Source organism: Calidris pugnax, unplaced genomic scaffold (genome assembly GCF_001431845.1).
Source record: "Calidris pugnax isolate Ruff unplaced genomic scaffold, ASM143184v1 scaffold407, whole genome shotgun sequence".
Classification (NCBI taxonomy): Eukaryota; Metazoa; Chordata; class Aves; order Charadriiformes; family Scolopacidae; genus Calidris; species Calidris pugnax.
Window position 1 is genome coordinate 463,381 of NW_015091179.1, and position 20,655 is coordinate 484,035.

At 57.0% G+C, this 20,655-nt stretch overlaps 2 protein-coding genes across 3 annotated transcripts in view; one reads left to right on the forward strand and one right to left on the reverse strand.

Annotated features, from left to right (window-relative positions):
* Positions 1-1,757: 1,757 nt before the first annotated feature.
* Positions 1,758-16,142, forward strand: BAP1 (BRCA1 associated protein 1). 2 transcript variants are annotated; one of them, XM_014959475.1, is made up of 17 exons: positions 1,758-1,855; positions 5,822-5,851; positions 5,951-6,005; positions 7,021-7,153; positions 7,794-7,913; positions 8,413-8,474; positions 8,559-8,701; positions 9,549-9,627; positions 10,326-10,449; positions 10,713-10,830; positions 11,200-11,387; positions 11,684-11,817; positions 12,516-12,988; positions 13,109-13,218; positions 13,969-14,061; positions 14,436-14,508; positions 14,700-16,142. In XM_014959475.1, the coding sequence occupies exons 1-17, from the start codon at positions 1,819-1,821 to the stop codon at positions 14,831-14,833; spliced, it is 2,106 nt and encodes a 701-aa protein (XP_014814961.1). In that variant the 5' UTR covers positions 1,758-1,818; the 3' UTR covers positions 14,834-16,142. The 2 variants fall into 2 exon arrangements, with proteins under 2 accessions (XP_014814961.1, XP_014814960.1); XM_014959474.1 differs by having other exon boundaries at positions 1,761-1,855; positions 13,109-13,272.
* Positions 16,143-16,357: 215 nt separating this feature from the next.
* Positions 16,358-20,655, reverse strand: part of DNAH1 (dynein, axonemal, heavy chain 1) — a 68,259-nt gene continuing 63,961 nt past the window's right edge. Inside the window, exons 71-78 of the mRNA XM_014959406.1 lie at positions 20,008-20,187; positions 19,745-19,921; positions 18,840-19,010; positions 18,535-18,665; positions 18,039-18,183; positions 17,565-17,771; positions 16,929-17,163; positions 16,358-16,559 (exon numbers count right to left, since the gene is read on the reverse strand). Of these exons, the coding sequence (XP_014814892.1) occupies positions 16,438-16,559; positions 16,929-17,163; positions 17,565-17,771; positions 18,039-18,183; positions 18,535-18,665; positions 18,840-19,010; positions 19,745-19,921; positions 20,008-20,187 (1,368 nt within the window). The 3' untranslated portion in view covers positions 16,358-16,437. The remainder of the gene's footprint in view (positions 16,560-16,928; positions 17,164-17,564; positions 17,772-18,038; positions 18,184-18,534; positions 18,666-18,839; positions 19,011-19,744; positions 19,922-20,007; positions 20,188-20,655) is intronic.

Sequence of the window (20,655 nt, forward strand, 5' to 3'; positions counted from 1 at the left end):
GGGAGGGCTGCGGTGGGGCTGGCGGGCCAGGACACGTCCTGCAGGGAGGGGAGCGGGGCTGGTAGCACTGATTTATGGGCCAGATTGGAGCCAAGCACGTGGATTTGGTTCATCGCAGGCCTGGGGGGCACGGAACGATAAGCAACAAGTAGAGACAAGGAGGGACATGGGTGTACGGCCAGAAACGAGAGACAGAAGTCTGATTCCTCAGGGCTTGGATTTAATGGCTCTGAAGCATTTGCAATGAGCCACGCTGTGGAAACACCCACACCTTGTTGCCTCCAAGCAAACCCTGGTGCTCAGCAGAGCCGGGGCTTGGCTGCCCACCCCAGGGGAGGCAGTGAGAGGGGTCCTGGGACCTCTGTTGCGTGTGGGACCTGGCCCAAAGTGACCTGCGGCAGAGGCTGGAGGTGACACCGGGGCCAGTGATGTTTCAAACTGAGCAGGAGCAAAGACCAGAAGAAACTGGTTCTTGAACGGGCCTCCCCCTCCTGGTAAATCTCCATAAATCTCTGCAGTGGCGGAGCCTGGCCCTTCTGGGTAGGTTTACATCAGTAAGGGTGGAGCAAGGGGCTTTTGTCAGGGGTGCAAGCAGGGCTCATGTTCCAGCCTTGTCTCCCATCATAATCAGCCAACGGAGGCAACCTCAGTTCCTAGAAATTTCCACGGGCTGAATGAACATGAACGCATCCTCAGCCACCCCAGGGGGTGGAAGGAGACAAATTCGGTGGGCAGGTACAGCACTGTTGCCCCGGCTCGTCTCCTCTGCATCAACAAGCCCTACCTGGGTCTTGGTGCTGCTGGCCAAGCCCTGTCCCAGGAGGAAGAGTGGGGTGAGGGGAGAGCTGGAGGATGGGGCGTGCGTGGGAACCGCCGCAGAACAAAGCCACGGTGGGGGGGGGGGAACAGGCACAGCCATGGATCCGGCTCCTATTTTTAGCCCACTTCCTAAGGAAGCGCAGCACAGGGGCGCCCACTCCCCCTGGGAGCCTTCCGGCCTCTGAGGCAGCTTACGTGGAGCTGCCGGCAGGGTGAGGGATGTGACGGGTGGCCTCAGCCTCAGCAGGAGCCCTTATACCTCAACACAGTGGGGCCCAGCCCTGATGACAGGCCCAGGCCCAGGCCGGAGTCCCTCACGACAGGCCCAGTTCCAGGCCCGGGTTTCTCACGACAGGCCCAGGCCGAGGCCCAGACCCAGTTCCAGGCCAGAGTCCCTCACGACAGGCCCAGTTCCAGGCCCAGGTCCCTCACGACAGGCCCAGGCCTAGTTCCAGGCCCTGATCCCTTAGGACAGGCCGGGTTTCTCACGACAGGCCCAGGCCGAGGCCCAGACCCAGTTCCAGGCCAGAGTCCCTCACGACAGGCCCAGTTCCAGGCCCAGGTCCCTCACGACAGGCCCAACCAGTGTGCCTGCACTGTGGGCTTTCTGCCTGTCCCAGGTCCCTCAGGATAGGCCCAGGCCCAGTTCCAGGCCCTGATCCCTCACGACAGGCCCTGATCCCCCGCGACAGGCCCAGGCCCCTCAGGACAGGTCGCAGGGGGCGGCCCGGGCTCTCGAGTCCAACTCCCAGGCGAAGCCCCGGGGCAGAGCAGGGAGAAGCCCCGGCCCCTGGGAGGGCCCTCCCCCGCCACCGCGGGGACACTTGTGTCTCCGCCATCCCCCTTGGGACGGCTGTGTGGCGCCGCGCGGTGACGTAACGTGGCGCGACGTCGCGCAGCGATGACGCGCGGGGGCGGTGCGACGGCGGCGGCGGCGGGGCCCGGAGTCGGGGCGGGTGGCGGGGCCGGACATGGCGACGCGGCCCGGCCCGCGGGAAGATGAATAAGGGCTGGCTGGAGCTGGAGAGCGACCCCGGTGAGCGGCGGGGACGGCGCCGGGGCGGGGGGGAGCCTGTGGGGAAGTGGACGGCGGGCTGCGGCCTAGGCTGGGGGCGCTATGAGGGACAGGCCGGGGGCTGGGGCCTGGGGCCTGGGGTCTGTGACGGACAGGACGGGCCGGGGCCTGTGAGGGATGGGACCGGGGACTGGGTGTCGGGGCCGGCCGCTGGGCCGGGGGTTTGTGAAGGACGGGCTTGGCGCCGGGGCCTGGGCCGTGGCGGGGCTGTGAGGGGTAGGCCGGGGTCTGGAGGACCCAGAGGGGTAGGCTGGGTGGTCTCTGAGGGGCGGGCTTGGAATGTGGGGTGTCCAGCTGGAGTGTGGGGTGCATGGGCAGGGCTCCAGGGTGCAGGCCTAGAGTGGGAGAATGGGGGGACAGGGGTTGCAGGAGTGTGAGGGGCTGGGGAGGGGGTGCGGGGAGAGGAGGGTGTGGGGAGGGAGAGGTGCAAACATGGGTGAGGGGGCACCTGGAGGCTCAGGTGGAGGGTTAGGAGGGCAAGCAAGGGTGTAGGGGCTTGTGAGGCAGGAGTAGTGTGGGTCCTGGGGGGAAGGAGAGCTGTGCAGGGTCACAGTGTGTGGGACATAGCCCACAGGGGTTTATGGAGAACTTAGGGAAAGGTGAGGCGTATAGGGCAGGCAGAAAAGGGGGTGTCAGGAGGCTGGGTGTAGGGGTGCAGGTGGAGGATTGGGTGAACAGGGCTGCAGGAGCATTGTGAGGGCTCAGAGTGGGGCCTGGGCTGTGGTAGCACTTGTACATGGGGTCTGAGGTGCCCTGGAAACCTCTGTGTGTGTGATGTGATCTGATAAACCCGGAGATCTCTGTGGAAAACATCTGAAATGCCATAAGGCTGTAGTATGAAGCATTCTTGTTTGCAAATACACCCTGAAATATCACTGAAATCAGCGAGAGGTGTGTGTATGGGATGCCCCTTGCGATAGCAACAGCTCTGACTGTTGATAGCCCCAGAGCGTTGCGGGTTTGAGGACAACCTGTATCACCTAGGAGCACACGAGGGTGGTGTCTCCATCCCCTGTGTGTCAGATCCTGTCATTGCTATACAGCAGAGCAGGTGGATCAAACCCTCTCGCCCAGGTAGTCCAGGAAAGGTGCTGAAGAGCTGCTGGGAGTAGGATGGTCACGGACATCCTCTTCCCACTGCATCGGAGAAAGTGGTTTCTCTGGTGGAGTCCCAGAGTTTGTTTTGTGGGTTAGGGTTTGAAGGCCAAAGCTGGCATGAGCACTGGCTGAGCATTGTTTTAACTTCTCTGAATTGGCCGTAGTGCGATGTGGGGTTGTCCTCTGAGAGGCTGAAAGCTGGTCTTTAGGATGTGGTGGTGCATTTTTGAGGCTGTCGTTGTGGAAATTGTACCCCTGGCATTATACTCGTCTTCCTGCACTCAGTGAAGGATTCTGTCTGCTGTTGGTCTCTGTCAGCCCAGATGTTGCTGCTTTTTATCTTCTTTCTACTGGTACTCAGGAATTGCCAAAATTGTTCCCATCTTCTCCCTTCTTCATCTCAAAGACCATGCCAAAGATGGGACATGGTTTGGATTCTCACACCAGGGATGGAAGGTTATTTGCTTGGAAGATAATCTGTCTGGGCAGAGGTGGGCTCTCGGCACACTGCAGCTGCACTCCTTTGGATGTGTAGAGGTTTGGATGCAGAGGTAGCAGTTGGGACAGAGGTTAAGAATGACCCATGCTCTGCTCTTGGCCTTCAGCACATCCCATAAGCTCACCATGGGGCTTGGGATTGAAAGCTCTCGGTGCTTTACTGGTCAGAAAGGGTGAGTAGATCCGGATGGGCTGTCTGCCACTGCTGTGGTAGAATTGAGTGTGCTTGTAGACACCAGAATGTTTTCTCCAGCCAACTCAAATGTTTTGGGATGGAGGGTTTGGGTGTTCCAGGAGTAATCGCAGTAGCAGGACTGTGCCTTTCATGGCACAGTTGAGGTATCATGAAATATTGCAATGAATTGGAGAAAAGCCAGGGTTGGAAGGGACCCCTGGAAGTCTTTGGCCCAGAGCAGAGTAATTTCAATGGTACTGGCCATGGCTGGTTGAATTTGCCCAAGAAGGAGATTTCTGCACCCGGATCCCAGGACTGACCACGCTGGTAATGAAGAATTGTTTTTTTCTGGGTGCATAGTCAGAATTTCTGTTGCTGCAGCTTGGTCCTGTCACTTCTTGTCCTTTCATGGTGCACTTGGAGAAGTTTGGCTTCATTCTCTCTCTGACTCCCTGGTGATGTTGATCGGGCAGGGGGGAAAACACACGAGGTCTGACTTCCCATCTCCTTCGGTGTAGCCCTGCCAGTTTGATGAACAGCCCTGGAGGACTGCTGCAGAGATGTGGGAGTCCTCTGGATTGACCCACAGGGAATTGGAAGTCCTGCTTGGTCTTCTTCTGGTGGTACCTGTGGGAGCAGCTCTGCTTTTGGCATTTATGGTCGTTTGTGTTCACAAGGCCTTGCTCTGATGCAAATCTTCACTGGCTGTGAGGCAGAGCTTGTGATACGGTTCGCATTTGGCATCGCACATGTTTTGGTGTGATCAGTAGACTGGAGCTGTTGAAATTGGGGAGTGAGTGAGACTTTCCACCTTTGTGGAAGTTTTTACAGCTGAGAGACTCTACCTGTGAACAGCTGCGACTCCCGCTTTGCTAACGGATGTCATCTTAGGAGGGAACAAGAACTGTGGCTTTAATAAGCATCTGAAGATACTTATGGTCTGCAGGACCCCTTGCCCTACGGGGGTTGCTGCAAAGAAGACAGTGAGGCTGTGGCACTCCCCGAAGTCTCTGTAGATGTCACCTGTATGACATCTGTGATTTTGAGGACAAACATCTCTGTCAGAAAGGTGCTGGGGTTTGGTGTAACAGTGTTGCACGGTGAGGAGACTGTTACCGCTTCAAGCGTGTTGTTTCCATAGTGTGTTCCTTCCCACTGACACCTTTGTAAGAATCTTCTGCTAAATTAATGAAGACTCTTTGCTCCCAGAAGCTTCCTCCCTGTTTTAGTCATTTTAACTTTGGTGTGCAAGCCCCTTGGGCTCTTTCCTTCTAGACTGAGCCACCTATGTCAGGTTCCTTAAATCCTTTGCTTACAGGGATGTTTCTCAGGACAGAATCCTTCTTATTGATATTCCCTGGCCTTCCTCCCAGGCTCTCAGCAGCCTTTATATGGGAGCGAAAGGAGCAGATTTATTATTCCAGTCTCGAGCTCACTAACTCTGTGTGCAGGGGGACTGCCTGGAAACTGGGCCGGCTGCCTTTGCTACGGCATCGTAGTGGAAGCTGCTGCTCAGTTGCTGATGTCCAGTAATCCTTCGGTCTCTTTGCCATTGTGTCTGTATCCCTGGTTATGTCCTTCTCTAATGGGAATTTTGTGTTCACTGGAGACAGGCTCTTGCATTTGGTCCCCCAGGAGAGAGGGAGATGAACATGAGCCTTTTGGCCCTCAGACTTCCCCCACAGCCCTGTTGCTCTGAGCTGGCTTTCCCTTCGCTGGCTGTCTTCCACTAACAAGAACACAAATTATCTTCTTTTAAAATGTCCTGTGATCTATTCAGCCGTGTTTCCCTCCAGTTAGAAGAGCACATGTCATCTAGGTGCTCCCTTTTGCTGTTCATGGTGGGGATTTACTTCTGAACAGGTCATAAGCAGTGGGTCCAGCTTCATTGTGCTCTGGTAGGAGAAGGCTGGTTCAGGTCCTCTAGAGCAAGAGGATGATGAATGGGGATGAAGGAAGCCAGAGTACCTCTGTAGCGAGCCAGGGCTCAACAGCTCTGCTGCTGAGGAGTCAGCTTGATCCCAGTGCCTGCTCTGCTGCGTTTTTGCTGGCTGCACCTTGTCCTGGGACCATATGGGACCTTTGGGGGCCAGTGACCAGGTTTCCTCTCTGTGCTTTTCATCTAGAAATAATCTGTTGGTTTTGTTCCTTTCCAGGTCTCTTCACACTCCTGGTAGAAGATTTTGGTGAGTGCAAGAAAGCTCCTGGGAAGTTGGTTTTGTGCTTGACGTTACCCCTATTCCTTTCTGGTGGGCTTTACACCAGCTTCTGCCCTTTGTTTGCAGGGGTCAAGGGAGTGCAGGTTGAAGAAATTTATGATCTGCAGAGCAAATGCCAAGGGTAAGTCACAGGCGTGGAAACATGTCATTTATGGAGGTCAGTGTTGTAAGTGATGAACCTGGAGTGCTTCATCAGGTTTGGGGCAGATGGGCAGTCTTGTGCCTTGAGGAAGACCTTGTGGGGCAGGTGGGGGACATCTTCAAGGGATTCATCTCCCTTTCTGCATGCAGAGGTGCGGTGCCACCCAGCGTGCCTGCAGTGTGGGCTCTCTCCCTGTCTCAGTGCTTTGAAATGGCTTTGAGGGCTTCATCAGGTTTGGGGCAGATGGGCAGTCTTGTGCCTTGAGGAAGACCTTGTGGGGCAGGTGGGGGACATCTTCAAGGGATTCATCTCCCTTTCTGCATGCAGAGGTGCGGTGCCAACCAGTGTGCCTGCACTGTGGGCTTTCTGCCTGTCTCAGTGCTTTGAAATGGCTTTGAGGCTGTCGCTTTCTTAAAAGCCTGAACTCTTCTTGAAAATGAATACAACATATATTTAAAAGGAGGGGTCATTTGGTAGTCAGGCACCATGCTGCATGTCGGTCAGTATCCAGAGGTGAATACCAGTGTGCCTGCACTGTGGGCTTTCTGCCTGTCTCAGTGCTTTGAAATGGCTTTGAGGCTGTCGCTTTCTTAAAAGCCTGAACTCTTCTTGAAAATGAATACAACATATATTTAAAAGGAGGGGTCATTTGGTAGTCAGGCACCATGCTGCATGTCGGTCAGTATCCAGAGGTGAATTTCACTTCCCGTTTCCCTGTCTTGAGTCTCTTAAGACCTGTCAAAACCCAAAGTTTTTAAGCTTGATTGTTGTCTGAGCCTGGAGCATCAGCACAGGAGAGTGTCCTCGGTAATGTGGGGCTGCAGGAACCTGTGGCAGGGATGGACACTTCCAGAAAGATGGGACTGGTGGTTCTGCTTCTCCTCTCTTTCTTTGCTCTGCCTGAGGTTTGAAACAGAAGGTTTCTGGTGTGGGCAGAGCAGCCCCAATGGTGGTGTCCATCCAAAATGGTTCAACTGCTGACTTCTCTCCACAGCCCTGTGTATGGGTTCATCTTCCTGTTCAAGTGGATTGAGGAGCGCAGATCACGCCGGAAGGTTTCTACCCTGGTGGATGAGACGTCGGTGATCGACGATGACATCGTTAATAACATGTTCTTTGCTCACCAGGTAGGCTGGAGGCAAGAAGAAAGTGTGTGTGTGGGGGTGGTGTCTCATGGGACACCTCAGGGAAGCAACGTACTGAGAGGCTGCACTGCTCTTGCAGGGACGCTCCCTCTTTCCTGGGAGTCTCAGCCCTGAGTTCCAAGGTTGGAGGGAATCCAGTGGGGTCTGTGGGCAGATGCTCATGGGGGCACAGTGGGGCTCACTAAACAAGACTGACCTCCTTCCTTCCTTGGAGAGCCGAGGTCAAGTTGCTGCTCTCAGAAGTGGTCCTTGCATCAGTACTTTTCAGTTGATTATGGTCAACATTGTGGAGGGATGTCTCGTGGGACACCTCAGGGAAGCAACGTACTGAGAGGCTACACTGCTCTTGCAGGGATGCTCCCTCTTTCCTGGGAGTCTCAGCCCTGAGTTCCAAGGTTGGAGGGAATCCAGTGGGGTCTGTGGGCAGATGCTCATGGGGGCACAGTGGGGCTCACTAAACAAGACTGACCTCCTTCCTTCCTTGGAGAGCTGAGGTCAAGTCGCTGCTCTCAGAAGTGGTTCTTGCGTCAGTACTTTTCAGTTGATTATGGTCAACACTGAGGGGTTGTTGAAGGGTTGCCTTGTTCCTGCTGGTTAAGATGGTCCTTGTGTCACCCTCCAGCTGATCCCCAACTCCTGTGCCACCCATGCCCTGCTGAGTGTCCTCCTGAACTGCAACAATGTCGACCTGGGCCCCACGCTGAGCCGCATGAAGGATTTCACCAAAGGATTCAGCCCTGAGGTAGGGGCGGGGGTGTGCAGGGGCTGTGCGTGGGTGGCGCATGTGAATCTGCCCCTCTCTCCCCTCTTGGGATGATGCTGTAACGAGCTGCCTCCTTTCCAGCCCTCCGTGGGGGTGATCAGTATTGCCTCTTTCTCCTCTTCCTACCTTGCCTTGCTTAGAGCCTTGGTCCCCTTATGCTGGGCACAGCTCTGAGCCTTCTGTTGTGTGATTCCTTAGTCCAGGTGCATTGGTTAAGTCTGTGATCAGAAATCCTCTCCTACCTTTAGAAAAATAGGAGACTGTCTTGAAGTCCGTGTTTCTCTCTAATTTCTGCAGCAGAAATTGTGTGTTATTTTCATCTTGGGTTTTCCCTGTAATGAGCAGAGCAGAGGGTGTGCCTGAAAGTTGCTCTCCCAGCCCTGCTGTGTGGATGGAGGGAGTGGGGAGCCGGTGGGTGAAGCATTTTGTTTGTTTCCTGTCACTTCTCAATTGTTTCCTCTCCTGCTGTTGGCTGCAGAGTAAAGGCTATGCCATCGGCAATGCCCCGGAGCTGGCCAAGGCCCATAACAGCCATGCCAGGTGAGTGAGGGGCGTCTCTCGTGGCTCATTTTGGCTGGCAGAGGTGGGTTCTCCTCTGACCTCTCCCCTCTCTTGCCCTCGCAGGCCGGAGCCGCGGCACTTGCCCGAAAAGCAGAACGGTATCAGCGCTGTACGAACCATGGAGGCTTTCCATTTTGTCAGTTATGTCCCCATCAAGGGACGGCTGTTCGAGCTGGACGGGCTCAAGGTCTATCCCATTGACCACGGTAAGAGTCCACCTCTCCCTACTCATTGACACAGTCAGACAGACACCCTGGTATGTCCAATGTATGCATTATTTTTCATTGCCACTGAGCACTACCTAATCTTTGTGGGGAATCTCTCCAATGGCTCCCAGATGTGTCTTCACTTTTGATAGCTCATTTTGGAGCCGGTGCGCTGGGGACTGTGTCTAGAAGGCAGTTATTTCTGAACCCATTGCATTGCTTTTTCCAGCTTTGCCGTTTTCCTCCCCAGTTGCTCGGGGTCATGAGGTCCTTTTGCAGCTCTGAAATAACTCGGTCTCACAAGCAGAATTTGTCTCCTCCTTACCCTCCCCTTGTGCCAAATAACCGCTGTGTGTTGAGGCACGGGGTCCCAACGCCGATCCCAACAGGCTGCTGAGGTTGCTCCCTTCTCTTACAACTTGACCACTAATTCTGTCTTTCAGACGTTTATTTATCCCCTCTAGGACTTTGCTCCTGTCTGTCAGGCCCTTTGGCAAGGTACCCCCTTCACGTACGTGGGTTTCTTAACTGTGGCAGGTGGATCCCAGCAAGACCTGGGATTTCCTTGGACTTTGTGAGCCCAGAGCCTGTGAATTGCTTGTGGTCTGTAGGGTTCAAAACTCACCTTTCTGCCCTGCAGATAACTCACATTTTCCATTGGGAAGGCAGAGACAGGAGGGTTCCACTGTATGGGCTGACAGTGTGGTCCTTGTGCCTCCTCAGCCCCTTCTTGTCTTGCTCTACCCCATGAGATTGCCTCTCGTGGGGACAGCAGGATCCACTCTGTGAGTCTGAAGCTTGAGCCTTGGCCTGCTTTGCTAATTCCAGCTCTGTCTCGTTATCACAGGGCCGTGGGCTGATGACGAGGAGTGGACAGACAAAGCCAGGAGAGTAATCATGGAGCGCATTGGCCTGGCCACTGCAGGGTAACCTCACAGGCCACGGCGCGTTGGGCCTGGCCCCTTGCCATTTCTCCTTGGGTTCTTTCTGCTGTGGTCTTGGGGTGGCAAAGTGTGGGATTGCGGGTAGAGAATGCTGCTTGGGAGGGGTGCAGGCACGCTGCCTCCTTCCCACCTTTTGCCTACAAATTGCCTGCCTTTGGAGTGTGCTGCGGAGTCCCGGCAAATGGCCACGCAGAATGAGGGTGGCCGGATTAGGTCGCTGTTAACTCGAGTCCATGGGAGAGGGAATGGTGCTTCTGGTCCTGAGCTGGGCCTCCTGGATGCTTGGATGGGTCACCAAGCACTGACACAGGTTGCCCAGAGAAGTTGTGGAGTCTCCATCCTTGGAGATCTCAAAAGCCGTCCGGACACAGTGCTGGGTAACCAGCTCTGGGTGACGCTGCCGGAGCAGGGGCTTGGATGGCCTCCACGGGTCCCTTCCCACCTCAACCAGCTTGTGACTCTGTAAAGGATGTTTTGCTCTGCTTCTTCAGTCAGTGTGAGGTTGACTTGGTTTGGGGGGAAAAGCCCCCTGTGTGTTGGTGTTAAATGCCAGGGCAAGGCCTGGAAAGAGCCCGTGGGAGGTGTGTGGGGTATGGCTGGCAGCCTGCTGACCCCCTTTTGCTGGGAGATGGGCTTTCCACCACCAGCTTGCAGCTGACCTCTGCTGTCCCCTCCTGCAGGGAGCCGTACCACGACATCCGCTTCAACCTGATGGCGGTGGTGCCCGATCGGAGGATGAAGTACGAGTCCAAACTGCACATCCTGAAGATGAACCGCCAGACCGTGCTGGAGGCCTTGCAGCAGGTAGGACAGCCCAAGCCTCAGGGAGTGTGAGCCTGGGGTGGGAATAGGCTCTGTTTTCTGGGAAAAGGAGATTACCAGCCTCACTGCTTGGCCTTTTGCTGCTCGCCTGGGAGGTTCATCCATGGCATTGTCAGTTGATTGTACACGTGGGTGTTTGGTGGTTGGCTCACCCTTGCAAGTTCTTCTGCAAAGCTCAAATGGGAGGGATGTGATTTGGTCACTCTAGTCCAGCACTCAGTTTCCCTCTGTCGTTTGCCTTCAAGCTTATCCGAGTGACTCAGCCTGAGCTGATCCAGACCCAGAAGTCTCAGGAGGCTCAGCCTCCAGAAGAGGCAAAGCCAGCCAGCAGCAAGACTGTGACTCCAGAGAGCGCCCATCCAGGTAGACCCCCGTACAAGTGGTGTTGCCAGCCAGCGAGCACGGGCTGGTGACACCAGCTGGCTCACATGGAGCTTGAGGCACCTTTTTGGTCAGCTTTGCTTTCTTTTCTCCAAGCCCAGCTCCGTGCACACTGTGCTGGGGTGTGGTAGATGCCTCTGTGCCTGGGAGGAGGGATGCAGAGCTTGAAAATGGGAGGGCTTAAGCGTGGGGACACTGGTGACAGCTGGAGGTGGAATGGGAAGTGGGTGTGATGATGTGGTGCAGTGTAAGAGCTCCTCTGCTACCTGGGGTGGGCAAGGGGTGGCAGAAGACATTGAGTGAAACGTGCTGGTGCTGGTCATGATGGGCTGTGCTGTGCTTGTATGGCAGATGGTACCGATGAGCCTGCCAGCCAGGGCCACCCTGTGGCCACGCAGAGCCCACCCAACAAATCCAAACCGGTGGCAAAGACATCAGCGAGCAGCATCAACGGCGCACCTCCAGCCAACCCCAACCCCATCGTGCAGAGGTTGCCCGCCTTCCTGGACAATCACAACTACGCCAAGTCCCCCATGCAGGTAGGCTGGAGCTCCAGGCCACCAGCACACCTGACTCGGAGCTGAGCTTTTTGTGTCCAGCCCCTCATCTCCACAGGGCTCTGTCTGTCAGGCCGTCTAAGCCCTTCCCCTGCCTGGTAGCCCACCCACACTTGCTCTGACCAGGGCTGGAAGGTGGGAGGGTGAAGACTGACCTGGCTGAGTCCCCCATCTCCTCTCGAAAGGGGCAAGCCCTGGTGCTGGGCTGGACCGAGGAGGTGTCCGCTGGGTGCTCCCTCCTTGCCCCTCTGCAGGCCGTCAGCATCGGTGTTTTGCAGGAGGAGGAAGACCTTGCGGCAGGAGTGGGTCGCAGCCGGGTCCCAGTCCGACAGCACCAGCAGTATTCGGATGATGAGGATGACTACGACGATGATGATGAGGAGGAAGTTCGTAACACCAACTCGGCCATCAGGTGAGGGCTTAGAGTGAGGGCTGGAGGAGCTGACATTTGTAGAACCGCCAGCGGTGGCTCCTGGATCTCTTTCCTTAGCTGTGTTAGAGCCTGCATCTCCGTGTGCAGTGAGGGCTGTTCTCCTCTTTGCCTGCTCTTTTACTGCTCGCTCAATGGATTCTGTAAAGCTCTTTGGTAGCTCTTCATGATCAGCCCTGAGTGTTGTCTGCCCTGAGTATAACCACGCTGGCAGCGGGCTTTGAGGAGCCTCAGTTCCCCAGCGCCGATTGCCAGAGCAGCTCCTGGTGGTGGTGGTGGTGGTGTGCTGGGGCTGCTGTGAAGGAGAGAAACGTGGGGTCACAGCGAGGCTGCTTTTGGGGCTTTGGAAGAAGAGCAGGGGTACGCAGCACCCCGTGTCCCCTGGCTACGTAGGGGTACCTGCAGCTGTGGTGTGGGTGCTGTCAGAGAAGCTGGTGGCAGCGGGGGTGACCTAGACATGTCTCAGGCCTTGTTCCATCCCCCTGGCTACATAGGGGTACCTGCAGCTGTGGGGTGCTGCCAGAGAAGCTGGTGGCAGTGGGGATGACCTAGACATGTCTCAGGCCTTGTTCCATCCCAGCAGGCAGGCTGGAGTGCTCAGTGGGGAGCTGGCAGTGCCTGCGCTGGGCCCCCACCTCCTTCCACCAGCTGCTCACCTTCCCTGCTCTGTCCCTGGGCAGGTACAAAAGGAAAGGGCAGGTGAAGCAAGAGCACGTGGCGGGGGCCGCGGATGGCCAGCTCTCCGTCCTCCAACCCAACACCATCAACGTCCTGGCTGAGAAGCTGAAGGAATCCCAAAAGGATCTTTCCATTCCCCTGTCCATCAAGACGAGCAGCGGGGGCACCGCCGTGGCCGTGGTCACCCACTCCCAGCCCTCTCCCACCCCCAGCAACGAGAGCACGGACACCGCCTCCGAGATCGGCAGCGCCTTCAACTCCCCGCTGCGCTCTCCCATCCGCTCGGCCAACCCCACCCGCCCCTCCAGCCCCGTCACCTCCCACATCTCCAAGGTGCTTTTTGGGGAGGAGGACGGGCTGCTGCGCGTCGACTGCATGCGCTACAACCGGGCTGTCAGGGACCTGGGGCCCGTCATCAGCACCGGCCTGCTGCATCTCACCGAGGATGGTGTCTTCTGCCCGCTGGCTGTTGCAGGTGGGTGCCTGCCAGCTTCTGGGGGGGGTGGCATCTCCCCTGTGGTGACCAGACAGTGTCCTTTGACTTAAGGAGTGGTCCTTTGTGATGGCTCTTAATGCTTCCTTCCCTTCTGCGCAGATGGGGGTAAAAGCTCCCCCCCTTCCATCAAACCCGGTGAAGAGGCCCCCCCGGTGGCAATCAAACTGGACGAGAAGGAGGGCAGTGAGGCCAGTGACAGCAAAGAGAAGGTGGGACTTGGCAGGACCAGTGATCACCCTGGGGGGGAAAAGTATTCTCCCAAGGTGAGTTTTGTGCTGCGACAGCCCTGGGAAGGTGGAGCTCCCTGTGCTCACCCAGAGAGGCAGCAGCGCTGGCAGCGACTGAACCGCATGTGCACGCTGTCCCGCTCGCGCGTCGCCGCAGCCGTGCCCTCAGGCACAGGGCAGTGCAGGTTTTTTGCCTTGCGTCATCTCGGGGACGTTTGGGTGGCAGTGGGCAGAGCCACGGTCTCCCACAGCCCAGACGCTGGGCGTGCCGTGCTCTCCTTTGGGCCAGAGGCTGGTGGGACCTGGATCCCCAAATCCCATCCTCCAGCCAGGGGACAGGACCAGGCTTGGGCAGCACAAGTACATCAAGGGCTCCCTGGAGGAGAGCTGGCTAGAAACTGTTTTTACTCAAAAGGGAAGTCTTCAAGTTTTGTTACTGAGAAGAACCAGGCCCTGGGGTGTTCCTCAGACACGCACACAGCCCTCCCCCCTGTCCCACAACCAGGAACGAGGGGCTGTGCCAGGCTCAGGCAGAACCAGCTCCCTTGGGGCCGGCTGTGGGGCTGCCTGGCTGATTGATCACCCTCTGACTCAAAAATTCCCTACAATGAACTGATCTTTTTTTTCCCCCCCTTTCCCAGTGCAGAGAGGAGCACCCACCAGCTCAGCCTGCTGGTTCCTGGGCTGCCCCAGGGGTCTGTGTATCACATTTGCTCTGCTTGGTCCCGGCAGGAGCTGCTGGCGCTGCTGAAGTGCGTGGAGGCAGAGATTGCGAACTACGAGGCCTGCCTGAAGGAAGAGGTGGAGAAGAGGAAGAAATTCAAGGTGTGTTTTGTTGGTGATGTGTTTGTGTTGCCCGTTTAGCTCCCTGAGGGCTTCTGTCTGACACCTGAGGGGTGTCTTTATGTCAAAGTGGAGGGAGAGTGGTTCAGTTGAGAAGAGAGACGCATTTGGGGTCCTGCCCTGCCAGCCCTCGCCTCTTCCCAGCTGCCCTTTCTGCAGGCATCTGAACTGGGATGGAGATAGATCGTCCCAGTAGTGCACTGGCCTGAGCTGGGAGGTGGGCCCCTTCCTGGTGTGGTCACTTTTGCCTGTGGATTGGGCCAGGCATACTGGTTCTTTGCCCCGTTAGCCTTGAGTTCTCCTTTCTCCCTGCCACCCCTTTGGGGATTATCTGTGGATTTGCCATCTCTTCGTAGATCGATGACCAGAGGAGAACCCACAACTACGACGAGTTCATCTGTACCTTCATCTCCATGCTGGCGCAGGAAGGTGAGCCCCAGTCCGTTTCTGCCAGGCGTAGGGCAGGAGGGAGCTCTCAGTCTGGGCAGCCCCACGTCTGCTGCGTCCTCCTGATTTTATATTCCCAGGAGGAGCCCAGTGATGGGTTTTGGGTGAGGGGGGTGGTGGGGAGGGCTGCACCCTGGCATGGGCAGTACCAGCATGTCTGTCTGTCCCCGCAGGGATGCTGGCAAGCCTGGTGGAGCAGAACATCTCGGTGCGCAGGCGGCAGGGGGTCAGCATCGGCCGCCTGCACAAGCAGAGGAAGCCGGACCGTCGGAAACGCTCCCGGCCCTACAAAGCCAAGCGCCAGTAGCCGGGGAGTCAGGACTGTGAGGAGCAGCAGCTGGGCTTTGCCTGGTGGCACTCGGATTGACATTACCCTTTGCTCAAGGAAGAGGGACCACAGCAACAAACCCTTGGCTGAAGAAGCGGAGCCTGGGGACAAAGAGAAACCAGGTTTTCCTCTGAGCCCCACTTGTGAAAGGTGGAAACGTGTTGTCTGGAGGGGAATCCCTGCAGCAGAAGGCACGGGAGTGCCCAGCTGCCTGGCGGTGCCACAGCAGCTCCCAGATGCCGTGGGCCTGCGTCTCGGCGCCCTGGCTGAGGACTGAGGCAGGAGGGGAAGAGCCCACTGGCCGGTGGTGGGGCTGGCGTTTGTGGGAACGCTGGTGATGCCCACGTGAGGCTGTGCTGGCCACAGCTGGCTGGGGCTTGTGTCCTCCTGCGCCCAGGCCTTCAGCTCTGTGCTTCCCCAGGACGTTTGTGTTTGTTTTCTATCCCTCTCCCTCCCTTCCCCAAACTTATTTCTAGTTCTGACCCAGGCTTTGGCCATTGCTGAGTGTGGTGGCTCCTTCACAGAGCCTGTTCTCCTGCCTCCAGGCCCCAGAGCTGGCCCATGTGTGGCCAGGGAGTCCTGCCTTGCCCTCACTGCTCTGGGGGTACCAACACCCCCTGCCAGGCTCCCCGGTGGCCCTTGGCAGCTCTGTTTCTGGGTGAGGACGAGTGGGCTCATCCCTGGAGCTGGGCCTTGTGTCCAGCCCTTCATGGTGGTGCTGGGGGGCAGCATGTGGCTCTGCTGCCATGACTGCTCCCCTGGGGACCAGCTCCGTGACCCTGGCAGTGCCTGTGGGTCACACGGGGTTGCTCCAGACCCAGTCCCCTAGAGAAACCCCTGTGAATTATGAACAGGCCAAGTTGTAGGGTGGCCTTGGTGCTGCTGGGCACGGTGCTGGGGTCTAGACAGGGAGTCTCTCGGTGGATGGGGACTGCAGTGGCGGGTGGAAGCAGTGGAGGGAGCCCAAAGCTGCTCCTCCTGCTCCAGCCCTTCGCTGGCTGCCAGCCCAGAGCTTGCCTGCTGCCTCCTGCCAGCCCTGCAGCTTCTCCTGCCTGTCCCCAGCAGCTCTCTCCAGAGGTGTCCTGAGCTGGGCCAAGGGGAGCTGCCGCAGGAGAGGACTGGAATTTTGCAAATGTGCAAATTTGTACAGATCTTGACCATGGAATGAAACCGTTCTTTTGGTATTTGTTGAAGGGAAGAAAAATCCTTCTGTCTCTTGCTGTGTCTGATATCAAGTTCTGTAAATAATGGATCTGTCTGAAGGAATAAAGCTATCCTGTACCAGCCAGCCAAGGCAGAGGTGTGCGAGGGAAGGGAGAGGAGCACGTGTGGGGCTGGGAGCACCGAGTGCCTGCTCCGGGCCATGTTGTCCCCTCTGGCAGCTCTTCTGTGGTGCTAAAAACCTGAGGCAATCCCGAGGGTTGCAATAACACCAGGTGACTATGATGGTGTGGAGTTGAGCTCAATTTATTGACACAGCTCGGGGGGCAGGAGGAGGAGGGGGGAAGCCAGCAGGCTCCTGCTGCCTCCCGTGCTGCCTACCTCTGCGCAGGAGGGTCTCCTGGCCTGGGTGGGTTTTCTGGCTAGAAGTCCAGGGCGCAGATCAAGGCCGTGCCCCTTTTGATCCAATGCTTCTGCGGCTTGTCCGTAGGGATCTCCACAGCGATGACGTAGTTGGTGGAGTGGCCCGTGGTTGACAGGGTGCCTGTAAGGGGGGAAGCGAGGGCAAGAGGGGGTTACTGCAGCCCTGGCTGCTGCACAGTGACCAGGGAGTCCCATAGAGGTGACCCTGGTGAGATCCCATCCCATTCCTGTGCTAGGTGACAGGTGGAGCAGGGCTGGGGCAAACAGGCTTGTGTGTTTTGGGGTGTGGGCTTGCGGGGAGCCTGGGCAGAGGCACTGTAGCACAGCCAGGGTACCTGGTGGCTCCATCTCCACAACCACAGCAGGAGAAATCTTTTTCTCCCTGGCTGGACTCTGCCAACATCTCCACACTCCATAACGGTGTGTGGCAGGAGGAACTCTCGCTGCTTCTACACTCTCCCTTCTGGAGATCTGTCTTTAGGGCACCCACCTGCACGAGTCAGAGTCTTGTAGATAGGGCAGAGGTAGGTGCCGGTGGCTGGGGGCTGGCGGTTGGGGACAGGAAGCAGCCAGATGACGGCCATCTCCGTGTACAGCTCCTTGGGCCGCGACTCCGCCAGCTGGAACGCAGCGGGGTCCCAGCGGGCACCCTCCAGGAACAGGCCGTGGATGTAGCAGCCTTCGGTGGGAGGGCGGGTGAGATCACTCACCGCCTCCTTCATCACCTGCGGAGCAGAACAGGCCCCACAGCCCCATGGAGAACTGTCCCTGGAGCTCAGGAGCCCAAGGACCCCCCCATGTCCCCTGGTCAGCACTGCCGGAGGGGGGCCTGTCCCAGCGCTCAGATGGGCTGGGCTGGGTTTTCTGGCATCGTGAGGCTGCGGGGCAGCCTGTGGAGAGGGATGTGGGCAGGTCTGCAGAGGCACAGAGGTCTCTCCTTGCCTTGTGGAGGTGTCTGGCAGGTGGGTGGGTGTATCTAAGCACAAAGGGAATGGTGGGGTCCATGGGCAGCTGGTGCCTTTACCTCGTGGGCGGGTCAGGGCTAGAACTGCTGCCTTTGTGGCCTCCTAGCAGCAGATTTTTAAAAAATCCAGACAAATCCAGAGCCTCTCCCTGACTTACTGACCTGGAAGCTAAAGGAGATGGTGTCAATGGAGATGATGGACTTCCTGGCGAAGTTCTGCAGCGTCCCGGTGAGGAAGGCCTGGGGGAAGAAGAACCCACTGATCCAGAACACGGAGGGGATCCCGTGGCTGATCCATTTCTGCAGGAATTCAATCCGCTGCACCAAGTCGTTCACCCAGGATGCCAAGGGCTTCAGTGACGGGTAGGCCTGTGGGGCAACCACAGAAGGTGTTGAAGGAATTCAAAGACACCCTAGACCTTGAGCCCTAGTTGCTGACAGCTGGCCAGAGTCCAGGGATTCATCCAGCCCAGGACTGGGAACAACTACAAGCTGAACTAGGCAAGAGAGATCTCCATGCCAGGGGGGAAGAGCCAGCTCCGTGTGAGATGGCCCAGGTCAGCTGTGGTGGTTGATGACCTGTCCCCCTTGTTCGGGTGAGCTCCTGTGGGCAGCTGGGCCGGCCGGGGCACGTACCTTGGCATTCCACATCTCGGGGACAGTGTTGTTGTACAAGCTGCTGGCCATCAGCTCCAGCTGAGAGGACATCACCACCAGGCCCTTCAGAGCTTTCAGCAAATCCTTCAGTGTCTGAGCAATCACCTCCAGGAGCCTGTTGTACCTACAGAGAAAGAGCAGAGGGATCAGAGCGACTCGGGGCAGTGCTTTATTGCCCACCTCTGTCCAGAGAGGGTGTGGATCTCTGCACAATGAGTGAAGCTCCTCCATATAACCCCCAGCCCCATTCCTCATAGCTGGTCTCATAGCCATCCCCCATCCCCAAATTGCTGACAGTAGCAGATGGAGGCACTGATAGTCCCTACAGGACAGGGATCAGCTGAAGGCTCTGGTTGGGACAAAACAGTTGTTACTGTGGCTGCAACGAGGTTCCTCAAGGGGCCTACACATCTCAGCTGTGCCCTAAGGGACCAGCTGGTCACTGATCCAGGACATGACCCCACAGGGGCTTTACCTGATCACCTCCTGCACCAGCACCGTGTTCATGGACTCTTCGTAGAGCAGTGGGTATTTGTGGATCACCTCCTGCAGGTTCATGGGGGCAGGCAGCTTTGCCATGATGGCCTTGGCAGTCTCCTCCACGAGCTGGAAGGAAGACAGCAAGTGGGTGAGCACCCTCCTGGCCGTGGCTGCTGAGCTAACACCACGTTGGCAGTGGCACTACTGGCACCCAGCAGGTGGGGTGGCACTAGCATTGGTGGCACCTGCTGAGAGCTGGTGTTTGTGCTGGCTGGGTACCGGTGGGACTGGGGCACCCACCTCTTCCCTGCTGCGTCCTCCCACCGTGAAGGTCTTGGGCTGCAGCTGCGTGATGGCCCCCAGCAGAGCAAAGGTCTCGTTCTGCGCGAAGGTGATGTCGGCGTTGTCGTGCAAACCAAAGAGCTCCGGGCTGTCGTTGAGGGGCAGGCTCTTGATGTACTGGAGGTAGCCCTGGAGAGGAATCCATGCAGATTGTGAGGCCACGACCACAGGTGCCCCATTGGGCTGCTACGGGTCTGGCCCCAAAGAAATGACTAAGCCAGGGGGGTTTGCTGGATAAGCTAAATCCAGCAGATCATGGATATTCCTTGTCTTGGTGCTGGAGATTCATTCATCTCGCTTTTACACAGCTCCTTGTCTCTTGTCCCAGCCAGGAAACCAAACTGACCTAGGGACAGCTTCTGTGTGGCCTGGGCAACACTGGCTGACACAGGACTCAGGCTGCTGTGGGGGCAGCTCCTCTGAGCCACGTTTGGTGGCTGAGCAGAGGCCACAGACACAGTCTGTGGTCTGGCTGGGGAGTTAAATTGTGTCTGTGTGGAAGCAAACACATGCTCCAGGAACGGGCAGCTTGTCAGTGAGCTTCCTGCCGTGTCTCCTGCAGAGCTCCTCAGGTACCTTAGGTGTGTGACATCAAAATGATTCAGAGGACAAAAGCTTTCAGCTGGGAACCCTGGTAATAGCTGCTACCACCTCCTGCGCACAGGGACAAGATTTTCCTCCTGTTGCCTGGAACAGATGCAGCTTCCTGAAAGCAGCTGAAGATCCCCAGGTTCTTATGAACTTCTATCCCCCCGGGGAACTGGGAAGGCAGCGGGTTTCAGGGAGGAGCAGGTCCCCTTTGCTCTGTGATGATCCCCCTGGGCCCGGACCCCTGAGCTGCAGTTTGTTACCCGAGTACTTACGTCAAGGTCAGAAGAGGTACTGATCTGCTTGTAGATCCCCGATTCGGAATAAGCAAACTCAGGAATCAGAACCTCAGGTTTGTAGAAATCTTCCAGAATATTCATGATGCAGCGTCTGTCCCAGTCATCCGTCACACGGCCACCGTAGTTGATCTCCCCAGCCGTGTACTTCAGAACCTGCAAAGGAGCCCACCATGGATTTCTGACCCACACGTGGACCACCAGCCTGTTCCCTCACAGGAGGGCCCAGCTCACGCCCTCACCTTGTACGGGATGTCCACGTATTCGCTCAAGAACATCTGTAGCTGACTGACGCAGATGCGGAGGTCTCCATCCGTGAACTCATAGGGGATGTTGAACCCCAGAGGCCCAAACTTTCTCCTTTCCAGCATGGTCCCGTGGAAGAAGCAAAGCGACAGCAACAAGGATTTAAACTCTGGGACCTGTGGGCAGGGGAAGAGGTGCTCAGTTTGGGAGAAGGCATCCTTGGAGGAGGGAAGTTCCTGCTGGGACCTGGCAGAGGAGATGAGCCAATTTCCTGGGTGAGGGTAACGATTTTAAACTGAAAGAGGGTTGCCAATTTCCTGGATGAGAGGTAATGATTTTAAACCGAAAGAGGGTAGATTTAGATTACTTAGTAGGGAGAACTTCTTTACTGCGAGGGTGGTGAGACACTGGAACAGGTTGCCCAGAGAAGCTGTGGCTGCCTCACCCAAGAGGTGTTTAAGACCAGGCTGGATGGAGCTTCAAGCAACTTGGTCTAGTGGTTGGTGTCCCTGCCCACGGCAGGGGGGTTGGAACTAGATGATCTTTAAGGTTCCTTCCACCCCAACCCATCCTGTGATTCTAATTTAGCAGTGCCATCTGGAGAGGTGGAGACCTCAGCCAGGCTGCTGCGCTGGGGGAGGCTG